Below are 23579 nucleotides of genomic sequence, written 5' to 3'. Positions count from 1 at the left end.
TAAAAATAAAAATACAATAACAGTAAACAATGCAGAACACCAACATCAAAAATATAATAAAGTCAACAAGCAATAAAAAGAGAATTAATTTTTACTGTATATATCTTTCATTAATCAGCATAAATACCCCTATAAACATTTAGTTGGCCCAGATGTAGAAATTGTTCAAAAGAAAATTCCAATAAATTCTGATTATATAGCACTCATAACAGGGTATATAATACAACAGCGAATTGAAGGCAGTATGGTGTAATTAGATCTGCTTCTGTTGACTAGCCCCGAAGGTTAAGCCACTTTGAAAACAAGATGTAAAAATCAAAAGTGGCTTTATTGCTGAAGTTAGATAAAAAAAAAATACAACAACCACACAGTCTACGCAGAAACCACAAACTCACAAGCGAGGCTCGTTTGGCTTGTAAGAAAGAACATTGAAAATGTCTGGCTATTATCTTTAGTGGTCTTTGAGCTATTCGTGTTCAAACATTGCTGCAGATGTGAATGTGCAAAGAAATAGTGTGTGTGTGTGTGTGTGTGTGTGTGTGTGTGTGTGTGTGTAGTTTATTGAAAACTAAAGTTTCACTGCAAACATTGCACATGTTCAAACTTTACTATAAAAATTTTTTTCACAGTATTTCTTCTTGTAAATTAGTGACTGTGCACCCACCCAATACTATGTGACACTTTATCCTAGGACATGGCAAACATTAGCTCAATCCATTAGCTCCATTTATTAAAACTTTACTGAAAAGATTCTGTGCTTTTGGCCTGCAGGGCCAGAAAGATTATCTGGACAGTTTTACTGCAGGTCCCTGTTCTTGTAACAGTGTTTACACTATGAATCACAGACTGACTGTGCTAGTTCCTTGTAGATGAGGACCTGGGCAATTGGGTATATTGCCTGTACTATACAATATGGCTTAAGTGCTAAAATGTTAATGTGCATACCTTTTATTATTCAGCATACACAATTTTTCCCAAACATTTAGTAGTCTGTCAGATTATAGAAATATATATATATTTATTGAGTTGCATTAGATTTCATAGCATTTCTATCTAAACATTAAGCAGACAGATAAACCTGATTACAAACTATGACAAATCCTGTAAATAAAACATTCACTCCACTATAAGATAAAATTAGGACTTTGTCTAGAGGCATAAAAAGTTAACTTTGATTTGGGACTGTAACACAAGCATTTTGAATTAGAACCTTTTTCAGAAGAACAACATGAAGTGGAATGTATAAAAACAAGTAAAAAGTAACAAATTATGAACAACATCACCATATGGTGATGGAAAACAGGAATAAAAACATACAATTTAAATGAGTTGCCATAATAACTGCTTGTTTTTTGAAACGATTCTGATTACATAACAATTACAGTAGGGTAAATAGCACAATAATGAATTAAAAGCCATATGGCATGATTTGCCAATCCTGAAGGTGAATCCACTTCGAGAAAACCTAGAGTCCCAGATCTTCTTTCTTTATGCTGCAACCCAACAGGACATTTCCAGATTCCACACACTCTGACACACATGGCGCTAAAATGTAAACGTAAGTTATTATATGAATAAGGTGAGGGCTGATTTTTTTTGTGGTTTCAAACAGTGTTTAAAAGAATACTTGATTTGATATTATCATTGTTTCTACCATTTTGAGCATGGATCCATGAGGCAGCCTTCATAGCCAGAAACTCCCACTCATCCTTTGCATCCACCTTGAAAGCATGAAGCCAGACCAGAGCCAGAATGGTGGCCCACACTTCACTGTTGGCCTAATTCATCAAATGAACACATTAAAATCATGATCTCACTTTCTACAACTTTGCTAACATAAAGTAAAATAAGGCACTGAAATGTTCAGTAGAAGTTCTGACTGATGAGAAAACACTCTGCAGTGCAGCTCCGTGGATAGTTAGGAGTCATTACAACCAATATTTTATCCTCTAATATTTACAGATTTGTTTTCATGCAGCAAGGCAGGGGCTACATTTAGTTTACTTCTTTTTGTTATGTTTGTTATATTGTACTCCCATGTTTTTAATTGCGTCCTATGTTTTTTTGATCAAATTATCCAATCAATTTTGTTTTAAATCTCATATTATCATTTTGTGTTATTACGTAAATTGACAGCCAGTGTTAACTTTGAGAGAAAATGTTGATTTAGTTTTAGTCAGTTGTTTTACTAAACATTTAATTTTATTTATAATTTAGCCGTCTAAATTCAGATGTGGTCAGCTAAATATTATAAGATTATAGTAGATGTAGTTTATTCAGCTGATTAAAATCTAATGTAAAGTGTAAAGCTTTGATGTGTTTTTGCTGGTAAGAGATGCTCCAAATGGTTTACAAAGCATCTTATTTTCTTTGATATGACATGCAAAACCTGTCCAGGTCTTCTTTTCCTTCCGAGTTTTTAACTTTTATCATGTTTTGATGATAAACAGGGAGCATGGGAGTTTCCTCCTGCTTGTCGGTGGCAGATCAAATTGTGGGTGTCTAACTAATCTAACAAGGAGATTCCTTCTGATTTTATCACTTCCAAATTCGTCTCACCTTCCTACACAACTTAAGTTCTGATTGGATTTCGTCTCTCTAGAAAATTTTCATCTCGTTTTTATTCGTCAGTGAAACTGTTAATACATTTCAAGTTTTTGTCTTCCTGCGTTCGTTTTTATTGTGTTCTGTTTTTCCCTCACAAAGGTTATTGATGAAAATTATGACAAAAATGATTAGTCAGCAAAATTCGGCCCACCGTTCTGGGTTTGATCTTTTCCACCTGCTCACTGGTCTTTCCCAGTGCAGTAGCCAGATCTGGATCAAGCAGCCAGGAACCAGACGCCTTCTGGAGGGAGACTAAGTGCATGAAAGGGTCTCTGGGTAGTTGCTTGGGCAACGCAACTGGAAAATCAAAGATTAAACAAAAACCAGACCTCAATATGGTGATAGATAAGAAAACACAATTCTACATGACAGAGGAAAGCAAAAATGTGACAAACAGTGTACATAAGGCTTCCACACAGCAAATTAAGGGTTTTAAACAGAAACTGAAGAAAGACTAAAACTGGAAAGAAAAAAAAGATAGCTTTATTTTTTTCAATGTGTATACCACAAATAGGTTGATATTATTAATGTTTTTATCAAACAATAGCTTCTGAATGTAAACAGCAAGTAGATTTGAGATGACGCACACACATACTGAGGATCATATAATTTCCTCTGTGGGTATTATATGAGCCATATTTATAGAACAAATATTTTTTGGAGCTTACAGTCAGCTTTTTTCGTACCCAACATAGATTTTACTGCAAGGTAGGCATTCATCACCATGATGTTTACATAAAAACAGTATATTTAAAATATTATATTTGAATTTGTTCAAATATTGTTTAAAAGTTGGGTCAAGACATTTGCTGAAGAATTTGTCATTAATTGGACTTAAAGGGACTTTCATAGTTTTTACTCTTTTCTACAGAAAAAACTGAAAAGTTCCAAACTATAAAGTGACACATTAACACCTCCTACGGCCCACGTGTACACATATGATCTAAATCCTCTCTAAATCCCACAAAGACATGGCAGCTGGAAATACAAACCACATATAGAGAGACTTGTAAAGAAACTGAGACTTAAACTTCGTTTTTTCTTCCGTAATAAACAGTGCTTTTCTTTTGCAGTAAAAAAAAACATCTTGTCACTGCAACCTTTTTATCTGTGTTAGATTATGGTGACATTCTGTATATGAACGCTTCTTCTTCATGTCTTCTAATGTTGGACAGGATGTATCATGCTTCCTTGAGGTTTATTACCAACTGTAGATATCTGACCCATCATTGTGACTTGTACTTAAGAGTAAAATGGCCTTCTTTGGCCATTAGAAGACAGGGGCATTGGTACACTTTTATTTATAAAGCTATGCTTGGATTGCTGCCTCCTTATATTTGTACTTTGGTCACAAGGACAAATAGTGGTTCTTACTCCTTGCGTTCAAATGATCAGCTGCTGCTGTCTGTTCCCCTTGTCCGCACAGAGTTGGGTAAGAAAGCCTTTGTCCACCGTGCGCCTTTTTCGCGTAACCTGTTACAGAAAGACTGGAAATTGACTGAACTGTTGTCTTTAAATGTTTTTAAAACTAAACTCAAAGGCCTACAGACTGCCTCAATAATGTGTAATTGTTTTGTGTAATTGTTTAACTTTGTTTGTTCGTATGTATTTGTTTGGAAATGTGCTGCCTCTTGGCCAGGACTCCCTTGAAAAAGAGGTTTTTGATCTCAACGGGACATTCCTGGTTAAATAAAATAAAAATACAAGTTTCAGATTTGAAATCACAGTTTTAACACAATCTTAAATTTGACATAACAATTTAACATTTAAAATATGACTAAATAAGAAAATGACTTTCACACAGGTGGAATCACGGACGGAAGATGAACTCTGTATTAAAATGTAGATAAAAATGAGACATTTCAAATCCTTTAACTTGTTTTGACCAGTTACCCATCCCACATTTCATTTTAGAACTTTAGATAGCTTGTCTTAAACTTCCATTCAGCTTGTACTTACAGTCTTGCAGGGAACGATTTCAGGTTTTTATTAAGAAATAAAAACAATTACTGGATTGTGATTTTACTGCGCAGATGTGTGGTGTTCTGTCATTCACTCTTTACTTACTCCCACGCCGCGGATAACCGTTTTTCTTTCCATCTACCATGAAATCAAGATGAAAAACATGGAGTCAGCAATTTCATAATAGTAAATGAAAAAGAACAAATAAAGTACAGACATTATAAACAGCCCAATACAATGACTATGATAGCAAATACTGCTGATGCTGTCCATAGAGCATTTCATATTTAAATTTTTCAAGTTAAACAGAGTAAAACAGAAAACATTTATTTTTAGAAATGCACTGATGTGCAGATGTGTGTTACACTGACATTCAGCTTTTACTTACACGTATCTGGTATTGAACACATTGCCCTGCAGGAGCCAACCAGGATGTTAAAAAATGAGATTAAAATCTTTTATAAGAATTTTTTCAAAGGGCGTTTTTCATGTCATTGATTTAAACACTGATTAAATGTATGGGATCTTCATGTGGTCAGTCCGGATGCTTGCTCACCTACCTCCATGGTCCCTGCAGTATTTACAAAGCTTGATCACCATGCTTGATTTGTCAGATTGTTTAATTATTCATTGTTCTTCTGTGTTTAGTTTCTTCCTATCAGTATTTTTGATTCTTTGTAACAAACCCTTTGAAGAAAACAAGCCACATTTTGCTTTAACTGGCATGTTTTTGGATTCTGACTTCAGGAACCTCTAAACTGGTTCTAATGTTCTGCTCCAAGTTATCATTGAAGTACTTTTATTCATGTTCATCCGCCTTTGTCTTCAGGTTGTGTGTGACAATTAGTTTTTGCTTTTGTAGTAACAAATGTATAATTCCTCTAATACTCTTCATACTCAAAACTAAAATCTTCTGATTGCTATTTTTTAAAAATACGGGGATACTGCCGTGTCTCTCTGCTCTTAACATTATCACTGCCCTGCTTTCATTCACTCAGCTGCAGGTATACATGTGTTAAATCTCAGGGATGCAGCAAACGTCCATGCACACACGTACCTTCCAACGCCAATAACTCTGCTTTGTACTTACTCATTCTAGGATGACCAAGCAATACTGATCCAAATCTTAGTGTCACTTTAAGATAAAAAAAAAGAAGGAAAAAAAAAAAGAGTGAGGGTATGAGGTCCGGATTGGACAGGAAGAAATGCAAAAATTGTTTGTTGTACTTTCATTCAGGTTTTTACTTCTTGCTAGTTTCTGATCTTTGGAGATCACTTTGGAAAACAAGCAACTACTACCTAACTACTTTGTTTTTAAGTTAAGTTTTTTAGGATTTAGAATTAACTCTATTATTCTGCAATTAAAGCAGTCATTACATTCACCTCATTGAAGTTCAGCCATCTTTATCTTCAGAGCTGTGGCTCACAGAGTTTTAGTTTGGGGATTTAAAATAAATTCACTGGGCGTCGGAATATTTCTGCGCACAAGAGGTCCTTGGATCACCCTGCTGTTGTCTTTGTTGACAGCAATGAAGGCAGTGAAAGAACTGCTCACTCCTGATTGGACACTGAGCTGCACCAACTTTTTCTTCACTTCTCCATCTTGCTGTCCTCTACTCTCTCTCTCCTCCAACTCCAGTGAGCGAATCAGAGTACGAGCACCCAACCTGTGGACTGTTAATCTGCAGACATGACACAAAAAAAACATCTTCTGTTCTAATGTCTATCATTTTACTAGATTAACTTATCAGTAACTTTGTCTATACCACTGCATCCTCTTCAGGGTCCTACAGAGGTGAAGTTTAATCCACCACTTTGGTAAAGAATCACAATGATAACATACCAAGTTTATCTGAAGACAGTAGAGTGATCCAATATATACAAGGATACAAACATACATACATTGAAATGCATGCATGCATTCATGAACTTTAGTTAATCAAGTTTAGTTCTTAAATATTATAAAGTGTTTACTGTATAGTGTAGAAATTGTTTAATGTATAATGTTACCATTTTTATTTTAATGAAATGACGTGCCCCCATTCTTATGTTTACTTTTTAGACACTCATCATCAAGCTCAGCAATAATAAGGTTCTAGATGTTAGAGTTAAATTACCCTTTAAATTTTTGGTTAAAACAGCTTCATTTATTCCCGTGTTTTCTGAATCATGAAATTTGAACTACAGGAAATGAAGCCAGTTGGTTTTGGGCAGATAATGGCTGCAACCATAGCTGGACTGGCCATCGGGCATACCGGGCATTTGCCCGGTGGGCCGCTGGCGATTTTTTGCTTTTATGGGCCAATGGATTTTTTTTTAATTTTTAGTTTTTTTTTTTAGGAAGGGTATATATAATGAAAGGTGTTGGATTGGCCAATTGGTCATGATCGACTCTGGGCTGGACCAATTACAGCCGAGGAGGCCGGATGCACCCTCCCCCTTGTTTAGCAATCACGTGATTTTCGCGCATTGCATGCCGGGAACTCGTGGCAAAACAATCTAAGTACCGCATCAAATGCAAGCATTTGCAGCACCGCAAAATGTTCATTCTCCGGTTCCAATACCTTCTTGTTTTTTCTTTGCCGCACAAAAAAGGAATGTACAAAACAAAAGGAGAACAATGCCGGTCCGTACAAAGACAGACTTGATGAAAAGTCAAAGAAAAGATACGAGGAAAAAATCAAAGGAGTGAAAGGGTCAGACCCTTACGAGCACACAGAATGGACAAAAGACGTTAGCGTGCTGCCCAACTTTCACCACGCTCAGATTTATAATTATACGGTTCTTGGAGTGAGCGCATACACTCATGAAGTTTAGTAACTTCAGGTCACTGCAACAAGCCCAGGTACAGTTTACCGACGGATGGGTACAGGACCTTGAAATGCACCGTGTAGAACGAAAGGACCATCGTAAGAACAAAGGTAAGTTTACCAGTCTCACAAATCGTCGTCATAAACACACATTCGTTAACCGTTTATTAATAGGACCTTTGAGCTCAACGGTAATTAATTAGTAGTGGAAATTATTTCTGGTAGCATCACAGAAATGTAGCAGTGACAATAATATTGTATGTTGTAATCGCACCGGACAATTAGTGATACAAAACAACTGTTTTATCTTGTGAATAAAAGTATATGTTTTTGTCAATGTACCATAATAACAGAAGCGAAACGCAATATTGTGTGAAAGGAGCCAGCTGAGGTGGTTCGGGCATCTGACAAGGATGCCCCCTGGGCGCCTCCTGGGTGAGGTGTTCCAGGCATGTCCCACCGGGAGGAGGCCCCGGGGCAGACCCAGGACACGCTGGAGAGATTATATCTCTCGGCTGGCCTGGGAACGCCTTGGCATTCCCCCGGATAAGCTGGAGGAGGTGGCTGGGGAGAGGGAGGTCTGGGCCTCTTTGCTTAGGCTGCTGCCCCCGCGACCCGGCCTCAGATAAAGCGGATGAAGATGGATGAAGATGGATGGACAATTCACTATTTATGCACAATAAATAAAGGAGCATAGCGTGACAATTTCTGTTCAGCGCCAGACTTGCTTGTAACCTATATCACCAATTATGTTAAGAAAAATGACGCATTAACTACTACAAAACTCTGACCTTTGTGGGAATGCTTGGAGCAGACTAACATGTGAGCTGGAGTGTTCTGAGACGTTATATTTGGTATATCCAGACCATCCGTCGGCTCTTACTTCGGAAACATGGCTTAAAAAATTTCTCTTCAACGACGTAATCCGATAAAAAGCAAAAAACAATCTCTTTACCCGTCGGCTTCCCGTGGCTGTCATGCGACCGGCTATTGCAGTTAATAATACAACAGCTTCTTGCCATTTTTTGGGTTTCTTTTTATCGCTGTGTAACTGAGTTCAATTGAAAGCCTGCGTGCGCTAGTACCTCTTGCCACAAGTTCCCAGAATCCTTTGCGGTTTTACCCCTGAATGACATCACATTTTCAATCTTTATCCTGGTGGGCTTGTCTCTAGTCAAAATGCCCGGGCCGATTTTTTGTCCCAGTCCAGCCATGGCTGCAACTGGAATATTAAATGAGTAAACCCTATTGTCAGAATATCAAACATAGAAATACACTGTAATTCATCATTGTTTCTAATGATGTATAGATGGAAAAAAAGGATGTGGTAAAACCAGGTCATAAAAATATCAAAGATATGCACAGTAATATGTTTGTGCATCTTAAATAAAGTAAACCAAACCAAAAGGGTGCTGTTGTTATTAAACTTTGTTTTACCCAGTGTCCTCTGCAGGTCTGAGACTGAAGTGCAGCTGGTTCTCAGAGGGATGACCTGCCAGGCTGTACTTCACCGTCACACAGCCCTCTGCTGCCTCTGAGCACTGACACAGCATCACAGGGTCAGAAGTCACGTTAATTACTATCATCAAATATCTAAACAACAAAACGAGAAGATGCTGCTCTTACCTGTCCAGTAAGCTGGGCATAAATCAGTGACCTTTGACCCTGGAAAAGTGCAGTGATTGGTGGAGAGAGGACAGTGACAGACACTTCCTTTGGTAAATCCCATGTGACTGAGAAGTCGACCACAGTCGGCTGCAAAGCAAATCGCAGCGACTGCATCACCTGAAAAATAAAGAAAAACTCTCCAAATATACATCCTATACATATAACAAATATGTATCTGCTGCAATCTTTAATGTGACTTCTAATTGTGTTTCATGTCTTACTTTTGCTTGCATCCTGTCAGTCCTTGTGATGAACTGAGCATGACCTCCTCCTTCCTTTGCCATCCCATTGATGAGAGCAGAACTGGCCCCTTCCCCAATCCCAAAAGAGAAACACCTGCAATACAACAGTTTTCTTTAAGTACACAGAGGACATGTATTGTGTAGATATGGTTGTGGGTTTGTGGTTTCACCTGTGGGAATCTGAGTTCTTCTTTACCAGATCTATCACTTCTTTGGTGTCCCACACCTCTCCATCAGTAAAGACAAACAGCTAGAGAGGAGAGTTGGCACATGAAGACATAACATCAGACCCAGAAACCCACAGCTTGTTCTGAGAGCTGAGTTAGGTTTCTGTCAAAGGAAAATTGTACATAGTGTATCCAGCTACATGAAATATGCTGGATTTTATGGATCACTAAGCAATCCACATGTCTACGTGACTTTTCACATAAACTCTTGTGTGATAAACTTATTTAGCAACTAACCGCTTCCTGTTTTCTGAGAACAGACTTAGAGAAGAGGAACCTCAGCTCTGAGTTCCCGGAATAACTTTGTTACCTTTGTACACACACAAGCTTGTATAAATAAAGAACGCAGTAGGTCTAACCCGCCGCAAGGGTCTAAAGAAATAAACACGTGAAATAGGTTGAGTTCGCCGAAAGGAACTAAATTTAGACTGGTTTCAGAAGTAGCTGAAAGTACTTTGTGACAAATTATAAAAACGAGTGAATGTCTATGTCTATATGTGTTTTGGAAGTAAGTTGATTTTACAGCACAAATAAACTGCTGAACTACTTCCATCTTTGTGTATCCTGCAAAAGCCCACGTACTGGTGACAAAGGGGAAAGGTTGAGTTCCACCTCATAAAACTGACACCGCTCCGTGAATCGCGCGGAGTAGAAGGGCGTGTCAGCCACCACCCCCGAGTCAAGTGTACCAGAGAAGGCTCTGCAGTTCTGTGACAATGGGGAATCAGCCCACCAAACTCACTGCTGACGAGCAGTGGCTAGAAAAGAAATGTCCAGGCGCCGGACAAATCAGTGCTTGTAGATGGAGAAATCCTAAGAAAACAAAATGTCCCACTTGGGAAGGGAAATGCAGCCCCTCAGTGCTAACACAGCTGAAGGAGGCTCTTTAAAAGAATTAGGAGAGAAAGGAAAGGAAAACGCACGCAAGAATCACAATACTTCCAGGCCTGGAAAGAAGAAGCAGTTAGGCGAGACGAAAACAAAAAGAAAAAAACAAGAGAAAAAAGATAAATAGTCAGAAAAACAGAACTTAACTGCCAGTATAGTAAAACCAGAAGACGAGACACTGTGCAGTCCTCGCAATCCTTTTATTAACGTCAGAGTTAGGCAAGCGGTAAGTAAGGTTAAGTTTCAAGGAAGTCTTGAGGAAACTGATCCAAGCCAGTGTGTGCGTTACCTGTCTAGGCTGACTGGGAATGCAAGGCTGACTGTAAATATGTTTGAGGGGCTCCAGGATCGCTGTTCCTCCAAGATTAGCCTGGATCTGCTCAACGCTCTTCAGGGCCTCTTCCATGGTCTGCTGAGTGTACTCCACACTCTTACTGCCATCACACAGACACCAATACACACACATGTAACACAAAAGACACAAAAACATGAAAGGAATAATTGTGTTGGGCTGACAGATCTGAGCCTTACGGGAAGATGTGTTCATATCTGGACCCAAAACCATAGATGTTAAAATAGCATCCCATTGGTAAGCTCTTCAACAGGAGCAGTAGAGTATCCTTAAGAGAACAGGGAAAAGATGGTGAGTCCACTGTGTGAGAGGAACACTATAAAAAATTTATGACTGTAAGAACAGATACCTTGGCACTGCGGATCCGAGTATTACTCATACTTCCAGATCGATCCATTAAGAACACAAACTCTCCACATGAAGCCATTGAAGACATCACAGACTGGGAGAACTCAGGGTACAGACTCACCATCACCACTGGATCACCCATCAGAGAGCCTGAAAAATATTACGGACAGAAAAATAACCAAAAATTGTTTTTGCTGTTTACTCCAACATCTTTAACTACTGAGTTAAAGAAGACGGATAATGATTTTTTTTTTTTAAATTTCAAAACAGCAAATCTCATTTCCACTCACCCGGCTCAGCAGAGGCCTGTCCTGCCTCCACCACAGCGGTGGGCTGGTGGGCGTCTTTGTAATAAATCAGCAGTTCAACATCTCTGTCAAACTTGTGTCCTGCAGCCAGCTTGACCTGCACACCACAAACACATTCATATTTAGTTCTCAGTTATAAGTACAGAGCAGACACAGCAGCACTCTACCTACCGTGGCCTGGGTTTGATCAGTGTTGAGGTCCTGGAGAGGGTCCAGGGAACAGTTGGACTCTACTTTAGAGATTGGACGAGGAGAGGACACTCGGGCAGAGAAAGACAGACTGTAGGGCACCAGAGAGGCTGGAACAGAAGTCACCTGGACTCCTGCACCTTCACTACCTGTACTTGACATTAGAGATAGTTGCAAATCACTGTGGTACATTTTTACTGGGACTCATGCTTGTTACAAGCATGATTGTTTTGTGATAAATATTTAACTAAATTAATAAGTGTTGGATGATTTTCCTACCCTGAGGCTGGTATCGAGGGTTGAGCACAGCAGGCAGACAGAACCTCAGACCATCATCAGCCTGCACAGCCAGCTCAGTCACGTACTCCAACCTGATGGAGGCGCTCTCTCCTGGAGGCAGACTGCCCACACTCAGAGAGAATATATCTGGACTCTGATCACTCTCCTCCAATAGGAAGGCCTGCTGACCGGAGCTCAGAGCATCATCATACTCCTCACGAGCCTGAAGGACAGGTGACACATGTCAGTGACATTCACTGTGTTTATTGTTATTTTGAATCTTACTTATAATCAGGTTATATTTACTGTCCAGCTCACCTTCTGTTTCTCCTTCACCTCAGCTACAATCTGTGTCTGTCCGATCTTAGCACTGAAATGACAGACAGCAGCATCTCCAGGCAGAGGGAAGACAACAACAGCCTCTAATGGTTTGTCCTCCTTATTCTCGTAGTTCAGGGTGGAGACCACTGTAGCCACATGGTCCCTCACCTCCAGCTCCACCTCAATGCTCTTCAGAGGAACTAAAAGAAACAGAACAATCATAAATACATAAACCATGCACATGTTTTAAAAATGGTTGTTTCTTGTGTTACATTTCAGCCACACAAAAGTTAGCCATTAAACCAAGCTGGTACTTAAACATGACTGTCCAACAGTGTTGCAAAGTTTGTTTGTTTATTTATATTATTATTCATTTATTTATTTTTGTTTGTTTTTTGTATCCATCATTTTTCTTCTGTGCTTTTGTATCACAAGGATATACTCTGCATTAATCGTAGCCATATGCAGCAGTACACTACTGTCCAAGATGCATATGATCAACTTCACAGAGTAAGCTTGATGCCATCCAGAACTTTTCACCAGTGGGTGTGGGAGAAGCACAACATTTTCTTATGTATACTTTGGTCAGCAGAAGGTGAAAATGGCCATGAACCTCAATGCAATTTTCATGTTGATAACCTAAAGAGCAAATGACCATCCAGCTATTGAAATCGGTTTGTTGAGTATTGTCTCAGTCATGGGGAAATAATCATTTATTATTATGAGCCACTACAAATAAAAAAAGTCATTACATTTGAATTTTAGATGAATGAAAAGAGGCTGGAGAGTAAACAGAAGCCCCTTTACTTTCTGTCAGTACCTGGTTCCTTCTGGAGAGTTAGCAGACCACAGCGGTTCATCATTGTACCTGTGAAACAGAAACATCTGAGGACTTAGTGTTGAAATAACATTCATAGGTGCTCTACATTTCAGACATTCTTTAGCTACAGGGCTCTAGACTAACTTTTTGCCATGGGCGTACCGGTAAAGTTAGGCGTACCAGCACAAAAGTTAGGCGCACACAAATTTTATAATAATTTATACAATATAATGTGTTTTTCTGGATACACTGTGCTTTTTCAGCATTCAAAGATTGATGACACCGTGTCAGAGCACTGGCTATGAATTTCAGAAGGATCAGGCCTTAACTTAACAGAAAAGTTAGCAATAGTTCTTTTCCTATTACAGCTACATCCACTTCTGTCGTGCCTAGGCTGCTCACAAGGGCTGGGTATCATCACTGATTTCTATAATCCATTCGATTCCGGTTTTCAAAGTCCCGATTCGATTCAACTTAGCCTCAGACAGTCAGAAATATTATAATTCTGATCATTTATCAGTACTGACTTCTTCAGAATTGTGAACATCACAGCAGATGCCTTTGTGTGAAAGTAACTGAGAATAAAACACAGAAAAACATGAAGGAGATTTTCCTGGTCTGGCTTTTTATAGTAGATAACCTTAAAAATATTCTACAATGTTCTGCATATAAAGTTTAAATTTCTTCAGTATTGAACAACAGAAAAAAATTGGCTTTCTTGTCCGAGGTCATTTAAGTGAAAAAAAGAAAAAGACACCAGTCTACCGCTGTAAACAACGGTAGACTGGTGGGCAATAAGCGAATGAATAAAACTTTTCTTGAAGTAAAGAGAGCTAGCTGTGCATGAAGTGTGATTTTAATAGTCGTGGAAGCAAAACAGCAAAATTCATGACGACATTGATCAAATGTGAAGCGCAGTTTGCTGCTTCTTTTGCTGCTGGCTCGGTGAATTTTGGTTGGAGAGAGACAAAACCTGCAGCTCAGAATCAGCGCAAAAAGACGTAAACACAGCGCGGACCGGACGCATCAGAATCGCTAAGCTCCGACAGCGTGTCCGTCTAAGGGCCGCCCGAGAAAGACAAAGTTGATTCTGATGGTCCGTTCTGTGTTTACGTCTTTGTGTGGAGTCCGTGTACCTGCTCTCATTTGCTGTTTGGTTGTTGTTGAAATGGTTTTGTGAGCTTTAATCTGAGAATCTGGCGTTTCTGGCCAAACACAGTTATATTTAAAAGTCTATTCAGGATTTAATGAATAATATCGCTTTATTCAAGCTACTCACCTCCCACTTCCACCTGCACTTTCAACTGGACCACGGCCAATCAGAGAGGTCCCGCCCCTGACTATCTCTGATTGGTTTAGTCCATGATAGGGGCAAAATGTGTGTCTGTTGTTGACCACAGGGAAGGTTGCAGATTTTATTTTATTTTTTTTGTGTTCCTCTGATGACAATAACAACGACAGCAGGACCTCCTCTCAAAAATCCAAGTTGGAACCAACCATTACTTTCACTCTTGTTATCTTCTTCCTGTGATCGACCTCACCGAGTTTAAAAACAGCATGAATATCTCAGATTTAATGGTTAATTGTAGCCACACAGACTTTGCTTATGGAATCACATCATATACATATAAATCATTGTGAAAGCATCTATATTACTACCCTAAGGTTGTCATGCAAGCATACAGAAATCTGATGTTACACATAATGTACAAAATATCATTCATTTTGCAAAGTTATAAAAACATGTTAATTCATTGTAAAACAAAAATGTTTATTTTTCTGTTACTTGCACTTTTATTCAATGTAGTTTACTCAAAAGCTTATTTACTATCATCTGAACACAAAGTGAGTTTTCAAGAATATCAAATACATATTATTTATGTTGTATTTATGACACAACCATCCAACCCAGAAATGCAATCTGTCCAGCATCTGTGGGGTTAGCCCTAAGACGTCCTCCTGGTAAGACATGCAGGAAATACCTCCTCTATGCATCCTGGAACAATGTACCATATTTTCTTCACCAGTTTTTCACACTGATATTGTGTGAGCATCAGTGCTTTGTTCTCGATTCTAAAAGTCCAGGAAACTGCCCTGTTTGGCCTGTTTGAATATTCATCCACATAGCCTCAACCAGTATTTTCTGAATGCCTCAAATTGTGGGAAAAGTTCAGTTTATAAACAACACCAGATCATTTCAAGAATGATCAGAAATTCACCAGGAGCAGAGCAGACTAGCTGCTCGAAAACCAGCAGAGTCACATGACAACATAAGACTTTGGAAGTACAGGTTTCACACGTTTCTGCCTGAAAACACTGGATTTAATAGTTAGACTAATACGTTTTTACATGACAAACACGATGCCTTCTTTTTCTCAGTCAATGTCGGCCCTACGTTGTTTTGGTTTAGTCAACAAAATTTCTGAGAAGTTAGAGGGCAAGTAAAATTCAACACAATCACGCAATTATTCCATCATATTCCAAAATTCATTAAAAGCCATCCTTCACAGTTGACATGATACTTTCAACATATTTCTACTTTGGTTCACTTACTCTAGAAGTTGGATCTTAAACTGCTTAAACACCCAAGAAATTAAAGGACAACTACTCAACTGAAAAAACAGTTCAAAGCAATGTGTCAACATCATGTTAAAAATGTATTTAAAATTATACATGACAGTTAAATGAAATTGGATTTTTCTTCTTGAACACTCACGTGTGCAGGTTTTTTTTTTTTCCTCATTCCACTGCATAATTCTGGAGAAATTTAACGGACATTTCTGGTCTAATTCAACATATCCAATCAAATATAACATCACATAAAAATTAATTAAAATCATCCTTGACATGAAATCCTCAGTTGATTACTCCTCTGGGTTACTCCGCTACATGTGTGCCAATTTTTGAATATGTCACAGTCCTGATCAAAAGGTTAAGACCACTTGAAAAATGGCGGATAAATAACTAAAATATTTTTGATGGTGCAGGCACAGTTTAAAGTGGAGCTGGAGTCTGTTTACGCACCGAATGAGCAAAGAGGCAGAGCCATTAGTTGGGGGAGAAAGAGACTGACAAATGAAACATGACGGATGAAACGAAAAGAAAAATGCAATTTCTACTAGAAAACAGTGAGCAGCTCATTTTGATAGACACGTATTTTCTTTTTCTTTACGATATTTATTATTTCTCATTAATACGACAAAGTATTTCTTATCAGATTACTCAATGGAATAATCGATAGATTAATAATCTATAGTTACAGCCCTGGTTGAATTTGAGTAACTGTCTTTTAACTTCTCAGGAATTTTGCAGTTGATTGAGATGAAACTGAGTGTTGTTGCGGTCACATTGAAGATTCCATTGAATTGTGAAGTATGAAGCACATTACCAGCGAAAGTGAAAAGAAAAATAAATGAAAACTTCACTGGGGAAAACAATGGTCCTGGAGCTTTATTTCTCTTAACTTCCTCTGTGCGTTTGTGTGGGTGTCTCGATTAGCGAACAAGAAGATATCCAACGCTTCACGGTAGGATAAGAGGCGGCTGGTTTCACCCCGACGCACAAATGATGGTTCACTTGACCGCGGTTGTTCTGTGCGCGCTCATTTAAAAAAAGGGGGTGGCTGGCGCTTTACTGCTCACGTGACACTTCTAATGGATTCTGCTCAATACATTAAGAGATTTAATCAGGTGAAGACGATTAAAAATCTATAGCGAACAGAATGATAGTGACACGAATACTTGGAAATAAAGAAATACTTTGTGCAGAAAATTTCTTCTCATTTTACACACAATGTGAGTTTTTTTTAAATTTTATTTTAATGCTGAGTGCGCTCTCAGTACTGCTGTTTATTTCTAACGCCACATCTGCATATTAGAACTCTGAAACATTGCAAAAATTGAATCTTGGCATCTACAAAGATTCGCATTAGATGCCACTAGAAACATCTGGATCACGTTACCACGCAGTGAAATGTTGGAAAACGCCATCAGAAAACACCAAAACCAGTTAAGCAGGAACACCGGGGACTTCTACGCTCTGATAACTTCCAGTCGGAGTCGCCAGTGAAGAATGATGCGCAATAGAAGCTTACCTCTATTGATAGACGGGTGTATCCTGATAGGTTTACTGCACTCCTCTGTTCTTGTAGCAATGTTTACGCCACAAACAGCAGACTTTATTGAAAAAAGTCAATGCTACCGGGTACGTCCCATTTCCTTGTTTTTTCCACCAACCGATATGCACTGGGTGGGCGGAGCGTCAAATTGCAAAACATTTTTCCTTTGGATTGTTTTTTTTTTTTTTTAGAATTCCTTCTGTGTGTAACCGAGGACAAAGGATGAGTAAACGGGGCAAAGAAATAAATTGATCGTTTATTTATTACATAAGTTAGACATAATAATTCCCAGTCATTTCCAGACAGGACTTACAACACATCCTGCTGATATCCCAGCTGCACATGAGACTTACCACACAAACTGTGCGAAAATAACAACACTGCAACCTGTCACACCCCGCTTAGCGACACTGCAATCGTGGCACACACTGCAAACAATTCGGGTCTCAGCGCAGCTGGGAATCAGTGCTATGTATGGCCTGTGATCTGGGAGAAAAAGGGAAGTGGCACAAACAATTAAACAAAAAAACAAAACAAAAGGGAGGTTAGTCCGCCCTTACACAACTTACTCTCAATCAATAACCGCCTTTACGACTGGACGGACTAACCAAAACAAAATTACAAATCAATCAAAAGAACGAAAAAAAGGACAGCAGAGACAGCACAGCTGAAAAACAAACAACATTATCAATTAAAATATTACCCAATAAAATAGCAATTTTATAAAACCATTCAAAATCATGAAGCTAAAACAAATACTCAATATACCTACAATATTGATCAGTTTCCCTGCGCGCAGTCGATCTAGGGCTTGATCAATTCTTCTATTAAAATTCGTGGTTACACTAAAAAAGTCCAATGACACATTAAAAATAGGCACATGCAATAGCAAACGATCCAAACAAAAATGGCAAAAGTCTCTTACCGACAGTATACCCACTCGCAACTGAGTGAATTAATTGCCTCTGGGTTTTTCCACAGAAGAGCGCTGACTTCACCCCACACACCCACTACCTTTTCACAGCTCTTCAGCCAATCACCTGGCAAGAGAGCAACAAACTGCCAGGTGACACTTGTTACATGTGGTTTACATTTTTACTTTGCAATAGCTCTGAAGTCCTGAAAGGTCTCACGCTCACACTCTTACACTAAAAATAATTGTACTTCCTCCTCCTTATTCTTTATTTTACGGTGCAAACTTTCATTAATCAGCACTAATAGGTTGTCTCCATTTAGTTGGCTCAATGATTATAGAACTAGTTAAAAAGAAAATTCAAAGAAATTCAGATAATATGGCATGGATGGCCCACACTTCATTGTTGGCCTACTTCAACAAATCAAAGACAATCAAATGAAACAACTGTGCAAACACAATTTATCTCAAATACGTATTGCCAATTTTGGTGTCTGATAAAAAGATATCTACATCACACTATGTAACCCTCGTTCCAAACAACATTACATAGATGACTGATCTGAGGCCCGGGGGACCCCAACAATAATTTATTGGAAGAAGAAAGTTTATTATAGCATCAAAACATGTTTCTTTACAAATCATTTTACTAATCTAATTAATTTTATCCAAAGAAAAACAACAATCATTATTAATTTTGCAACATTACAATTAATTTACATATTTTATAAAACAAAACTTAATATTTTTCTATAATAAAACTTGTATCTTTTACACAACAAAATCATTCATTCAGTATAAAATAAATGCCAGCCCAGAAATGTAATGTCGCCAACATATACTGGGTTTGGCTTGAGCTTCCTTCACTTGGAGGGCATGCAAAATACGGTTCCTTTTCATGCTGAGGGCCAGTCCTATGGGCTCAAACTGTGGTCATAAATATTTTGTACTTGTAAATCAGAATTTGTATGTGTAAAAAGAATTTGCGTGTGCGTAAAAAAGATTTCTGTGTGGACTTAGCCAAAAAATACGTGTGAAACTCTGCACTCAAGTTTCAAGTTACAAGTACGAATTTTGACCCTGTTTTTCTTCCTTTCCACACACAAATCTTTTTTGAAGGCTGGCCAAAGGAGGAGATAGAAGCCACTGACATAAAGACAAGAAAGCTCCTTACCATGCATGGAGGGTTTCACCCCAAGTCCAGCACCCTGAGGCTGTACGCTAAGCGGAAGGAAGGGGGCCGGGGACTGGTGAGTGTCAGCACCACAGTCCAGGATGAGACAACGAACATCCAAGAATACATTGGGAAGATGGCCCCAACTGACCGAGTGCTCAGTGAATACCTCAGGCAGCAGAAACCCAAGAAAGAGGAGGGAGACGAGGAACCATCATGGAAGGACAGGCCCCTGCACGGCATGTACCACCGGCAGATAGAGGAGGTGGCTGATATCCAGAAATCCTACCAGTGGCTGGACAAAGCTGGACTGAAAGACAGCACAGAGGCACTAATCATGGCAGCACAAGAACAAGCTCTGAGTACAAGATCCATAGAGGCTGGGGTCTATCACACCAGGCAAGACCCCAGGTGCAGGCTGTGTAAAGATGCCCCAGAAACATTCCAGCACATAACAGCAGGGTGCAAGATGCTAGCAGGCAAGGCATACATGGAACGCCATAACCAAGTGGCCGGCATAGTGTACAGGAACATCTGTGCCGAGTATAACCTGGAAGTCCCGAGGTCAAAATGGGAGATGCCCCCAAGGGTGGTGGAGAATGACCGAGCTAAGATCCTGTGGGACTTCCAGATACAGACGGACAAAATGGTGGTGGCTAACCAACCGGACATAGTGGTGGAAGACAAACAGAAGAAGACGGCCGTAGTGATCGATGTAGCGGTTCCGAATGACAGCAATATCAGGAAGAAGGAACACGAGAAGCTGGAGAAATACCAAGGGCTCAGAGAAGAGCTCGAGAGGATGTGGAGGGTGAAGGTAACGGTGGTCCCCGTGGTAATCGGAGCACTAGGTGCGGTGACTCCCAAGCTAGGCGAGTGGCTCCAGCAGATCCCAGAAAACAACATCTGTCCAGAAGAGCGCAGTCCTAGGAACTGCAAAGATATTGCACAGGACCCTCAGGCTCCCAGGCCTCTGGTAGAGGACCCAAGGTTGAAGGATAAAGACTGTCCACAGGGCAAGTGTGGAATTAGTAAATATGCAGAGAATGCAGAGAAAACAGAAGACTTTATTTTCCATCAGTACCTGGTTCCACAGCGGTTTATCATCGTATCTGTGAAACAGAAACATTTAAGGACTGTGAAATAAAATTTATAGCGGCTGTACATTCCAGGCATTCCTTAGCTATGTAGATATTATAACAATATTTTCAGATTAATCTGTCAGTCTGCCCCAGGGCAGCTGTGGCTACAACAGTAGCTTGCCTCCACCAGTGTGTGAATGCGACAGTGAATGAATAGTGGCATTGTAAAGTGCTTTGGGTGCCTTGAAAAGTGCTATATAAATCCAATCCATTATTATTATCTTACTTATAATGAGGTTATATTTACTGTCCAGCTCACCTTCTGTTTCTCCTTCACCTCAGCTACAATCTGTGTCTGTCCGATCTTAGCACTGAAATGACAGACAGCAGCATCTCCAGGCAGAGGGAAGACAAAAACAGCCTCTGATGGTTTGTCCTCCTTATTCTCGTAGTTCAGGGTGGAGACCACTGTAGCCACATGGTCCCTCACCTTCAGCTCCACCTCAATGCTCTTCAGAGGAACTGACATTCAAACCGAATTACCAAAAAACCATAAATCAGAGATGTTTTGAAAATGGTTGTTTGTTTCTTCTTTTTACATTTCAGCAAAAGAAACGTGTTAACCAAGTTGATATTTAAACATGGTTCTGTCCAACAAAGTGTCAACTTAAAACAAAAAAAAGAAGAAAAAGTGTAATTTTGTTAATATTTATATTTAACTTATCCAGTCTATTTTTTAAATAACTTTCTTATTATTTAGTTTTTTTGTAGGAACTGTACTTGCAAAACATAAACGTGCAGATCATGTCTATATTGGGTCCGTCAGTTCATTACCAATTCTGGACATCTATGCAACATCCAAACTAGGCCCACAATCTGGATATCCAACAATGACCCAAGTTAGACGTTAATATGACTTTCAACATTTTAACTTTGGACTAGCTAATTTTTCTGGACATCGCATGGACGTCTATGAGAGGTGCAGGAAATTTACATGATTGATAAATGTAATATTTTTTTGTTTAGAAATATCAAGCTCGTTGTTATGAACATGATACATATGAATACAAACTATTCATAAGAAAACAAAATTTATTAGCCTATGTATTTGTTCAGTACATGTGGGGTTTTGGGGGGGATTTTTTTTAACTGGTTATTTATTTCATTATATGTCCTCCACCTTCTGAAAACATGTTACTAAAGAGCCTACAGAAGCAGTATAAAAATGATATCTAAATTAATATAAATTTGATGTTGAAAGAACAGCCACAATAACCACATGTAGGCTGCTCGTACGCGTATTTGTACTATTATCCCCAGTTTTTATTTTTTTATTTTTATTTATTTATTTATTTATTTACAATTATCCTCTCTATCACAAAAGTATGTGAAGCAAAATATTACATGCCAAGCAGCGAGTCTTTACAATTAAGGATTAAATAAATGACAATGGTAATTTATTTAATGACCGATTGTCATTTATTTAATGAACTTACGTTCATTTTGAAAAACGTTCATTTTGAAAAACGTTCATTTAGAAAAACGTAAGTCTCTTTGTATCAGTACCTGGTTCCTTTTGGAGATTTAACAGACCAGAGTAGTTCATCCTCGTACCTGTGAACCAAGAATATTTGAGGACTTGTATTAAAAATAAATGTATCCTTTTATCCATTATCGGGTCCTGAGGGCAGCAGCCTAAGCAGAGAAGCCCAGAAATCCACCAAGGCAACGCGTTAGCACCATGCAGCCCCACCGCGCTAACGGAGATTTGCCACCTTAATGAGGTTATGGCGTCAATGTCATTTTAATGAGATTAACGCTGACAGCACTATTTGAAACATTTGAATAGAAAAGGCTAAATATTTCTTGAGCTTTCAGTCAGCTTTTTACTTACTCCAGCTCCTTGCACGTCTTGCTGCAGAGTAGGTATTGATAACCATAACAGGAAAAAAGGAAAGAGGAAATAGGTTAGTATGAGGTTAAGGCATTACAGGAAATATCAAATGCGGTTATTATAGTGATTCGCTAAATACTACCAATAGTACTATTTATAAAAAAAACTCCTTTAAACTTCTTTAATCGCTGCTTTAGGAGACAGTCTATGTTTATTACAGTCTGGGGGTTTTTTTTACATTTAATGTTTCAAATAAGTTAAAACAAAAATTAGATGGTTTTGTTTACATTTATTTTTAGAAATGCATAAATATGAAGCTTTTACTTACATACACGCCATGGACGATCACTCTCCATTTCAACTACATGAAGTCCAGATGAGAAACGTGAAGTCAGCAATTTTACAAAAAGCAGTTAAAAAGAACAAATAAAGACTTTTTCGCAATATTTTTGAAAAAAATATATGAATACTTTAAATACCATTTAAAACTTCTAATTTGTTTGTTAAGTCTGGTTGTTACGTCATTTCACAAACTGTCTGCTATATCTGCCAGTAAAGTTTCTGCCAGTAAACTCACAGGGTGTTGCAATATTTCTCAGCAGAAAACGTCCTTGAATTGTGTCTCCGTTGTCTTTGTTGACAGGAATGAAGGCGGTGAAAGAGCTGCTCACTCCTGACTGGACACTGAGCTGCACCAGCGTCTCCTTCACTCCTCCATCTTCATGTTCTTTGTGCTCTCTCTCCTCTATCTCCAGGGAGCGAATCAGAGTCCGAGCACCCAACCTGTGGACTGTTAGTCGGCAGACAAGAAGGAAAACAGCTACAGTTGTAATGTTTATCATTTTACGACATTCATTTATTAGTGTCTGTTTTATACCATTGTATCCTCTTTAGTTTCATACATAAATAGAGTCTAATCCACCATCACATTAATAAAACGTTTGGAGGTAAATGCTACCTACAAGGGGTCTAAATTCAACAGACGAGTGAACACCTGGTGTAGATTTCTTTCAAACTTGCCATTTACGTGAAAAGGGAAAGACTATATCTGAGTCGAGGAGGGGGCCTGAGGGTACATCTTTCGCCATCTTGCAATGCTGTGATTGCAGCCATTTCCCAAATCTCTGTGAATGGTACTCATGGCGACTGATCAGCGGTCTTTGATCAATAAGCTTTGATCAGTGGTTGTTGATCAATGGTCATGAGAATTTGCATATTAATGATCAAGGAACTGACCTCCCAGCCCATTGTTCCTTCACTGGTGCTAGTTTCAGTCATTATAAAAATGTACTGTTCATAAGGTTGGGGAAACGTGCAGTCAGCTGAGACTGAAGAAGTCCCTTTGATGAGTGACAAAACGTTTCTCTCACTGAAAACG

At 38.9% G+C, this 23579-nt stretch overlaps 2 protein-coding genes across 8 annotated transcripts; both read right to left on the bottom strand.

Moving 5' to 3' along the window:
• Window positions 1-75: 75 nt before the first annotated feature.
• LOC147314418 (von Willebrand factor A domain-containing protein 5A-like) lies at window positions 76-17299 on the bottom strand. Of its 7 annotated transcripts, none has more exons than XR_015124662.1 (16): window positions 17115-17245; window positions 13022-13069; window positions 12199-12401; window positions 11881-12103; window positions 11584-11750; window positions 11395-11509; window positions 11106-11254; window positions 10936-11024; window positions 10694-10838; window positions 9460-9539; window positions 9269-9383; window positions 9006-9164; window positions 8817-8920; window positions 5953-6251; window positions 5660-5704; window positions 3982-4707 (listed from the first exon to the last, which is right to left on the bottom strand). XR_015124662.1 is itself a non-coding variant. In XM_086261344.1 (16 exons), the coding sequence occupies exons 3-16, from the start codon at window positions 13062-13064 to the stop codon at window positions 5592-5594; spliced, it is 1926 nt and encodes a 641-aa protein (XP_086117470.1). In that variant the 5' UTR covers window positions 13065-13069; window positions 14301-14557; window positions 17115-17299; the 3' UTR covers window positions 3982-5591. The 7 variants fall into 7 exon arrangements, 6 of the variants coding, with proteins under 6 accessions (XP_086117474.1, XP_086117473.1, XP_086117470.1 ...); XM_086261344.1 differs by adding an exon at window positions 14301-14557 and having other exon boundaries at window positions 3982-5704; window positions 6031-6251; window positions 17115-17299; XM_086261345.1 differs by having other exon boundaries at window positions 6031-6251; window positions 17115-17287.
• Window positions 17300-19043: 1744 nt separating this feature from the next.
• LOC147314417 (uncharacterized) lies at window positions 19044-23289 on the bottom strand. Its single transcript, XM_086260388.1, has 7 exons — window positions 23229-23289; window positions 22779-22991; window positions 22530-22562; window positions 22202-22222; window positions 21874-21921; window positions 20627-20829; window positions 19044-20337 (listed from the first exon to the last, which is right to left on the bottom strand). The coding sequence occupies exons 1-7, from the start codon at window positions 23287-23289 to the stop codon at window positions 20329-20331; spliced, it is 588 nt and encodes a 195-aa protein (XP_086116514.1). The 3' UTR covers window positions 19044-20328.
• Window positions 23290-23579: the final 290 nt, after the last annotated feature.

Source organism: Aulonocara sp. 'chitande type north' Nkhata Bay, linkage group LG14 (genome assembly GCF_057382095.1).
Source record: "Aulonocara sp. 'chitande type north' Nkhata Bay isolate Kocher_YH1m ecotype deep benthic linkage group LG14, A_spYH_male_GT1.1, whole genome shotgun sequence".
In the NCBI taxonomy this organism is placed as follows: domain Eukaryota; kingdom Metazoa; phylum Chordata; class Actinopteri; order Cichliformes; family Cichlidae; genus Aulonocara; species Aulonocara sp. 'chitande type north' Nkhata Bay.
Note: the sequence above shows the minus strand (reverse complement) of the source record. Positions and strands in the feature narration are given on the sequence as shown.

Excerpts from the sequence above, each read along its gene's own strand:
- LOC147314418 (XM_086261344.1), bottom strand. The coding sequence starts at position 13,064 with ATGATGAACCGCTGTGGTCTGCTAACTCTCCAGAAGGAACCAG. Across the intron at positions 12,104-12,198 it reads AGGTGAAGGAGAAACAGAAG|GCTCGTGAGGAGTATGATGA; the intron begins GTGAGCTGGACA and ends CCTGTCCTTCAG. Across the intron at positions 11,025-11,105 it reads CTCGGATCCGCAGTGCCAAG|GATACTCTACTGCTCCTGTT; the intron begins GTATCTGTTCTT and ends TGTTCTCTTAAG.
- LOC147314417 (XM_086260388.1), bottom strand. The coding sequence starts at position 23,289 with ATGGCGAAAGATGTACCCTCAGGCCCCCTCCTCGACTCAGATATAGTC. Across the intron at positions 22,992-23,228 it reads TATAGTCTTTCCCTTTTCAC|TCCACAGGTTGGGTGCTCGG; the intron begins GTAAATGGCAAG and ends GCCGACTAACAG. Across the intron at positions 21,922-22,201 it reads AAGACGTGCAAGGAGCTGGA|GTACGAGGATGAACTACTCT; the intron begins GTAAGTAAAAAG and ends CTTGGTTCACAG.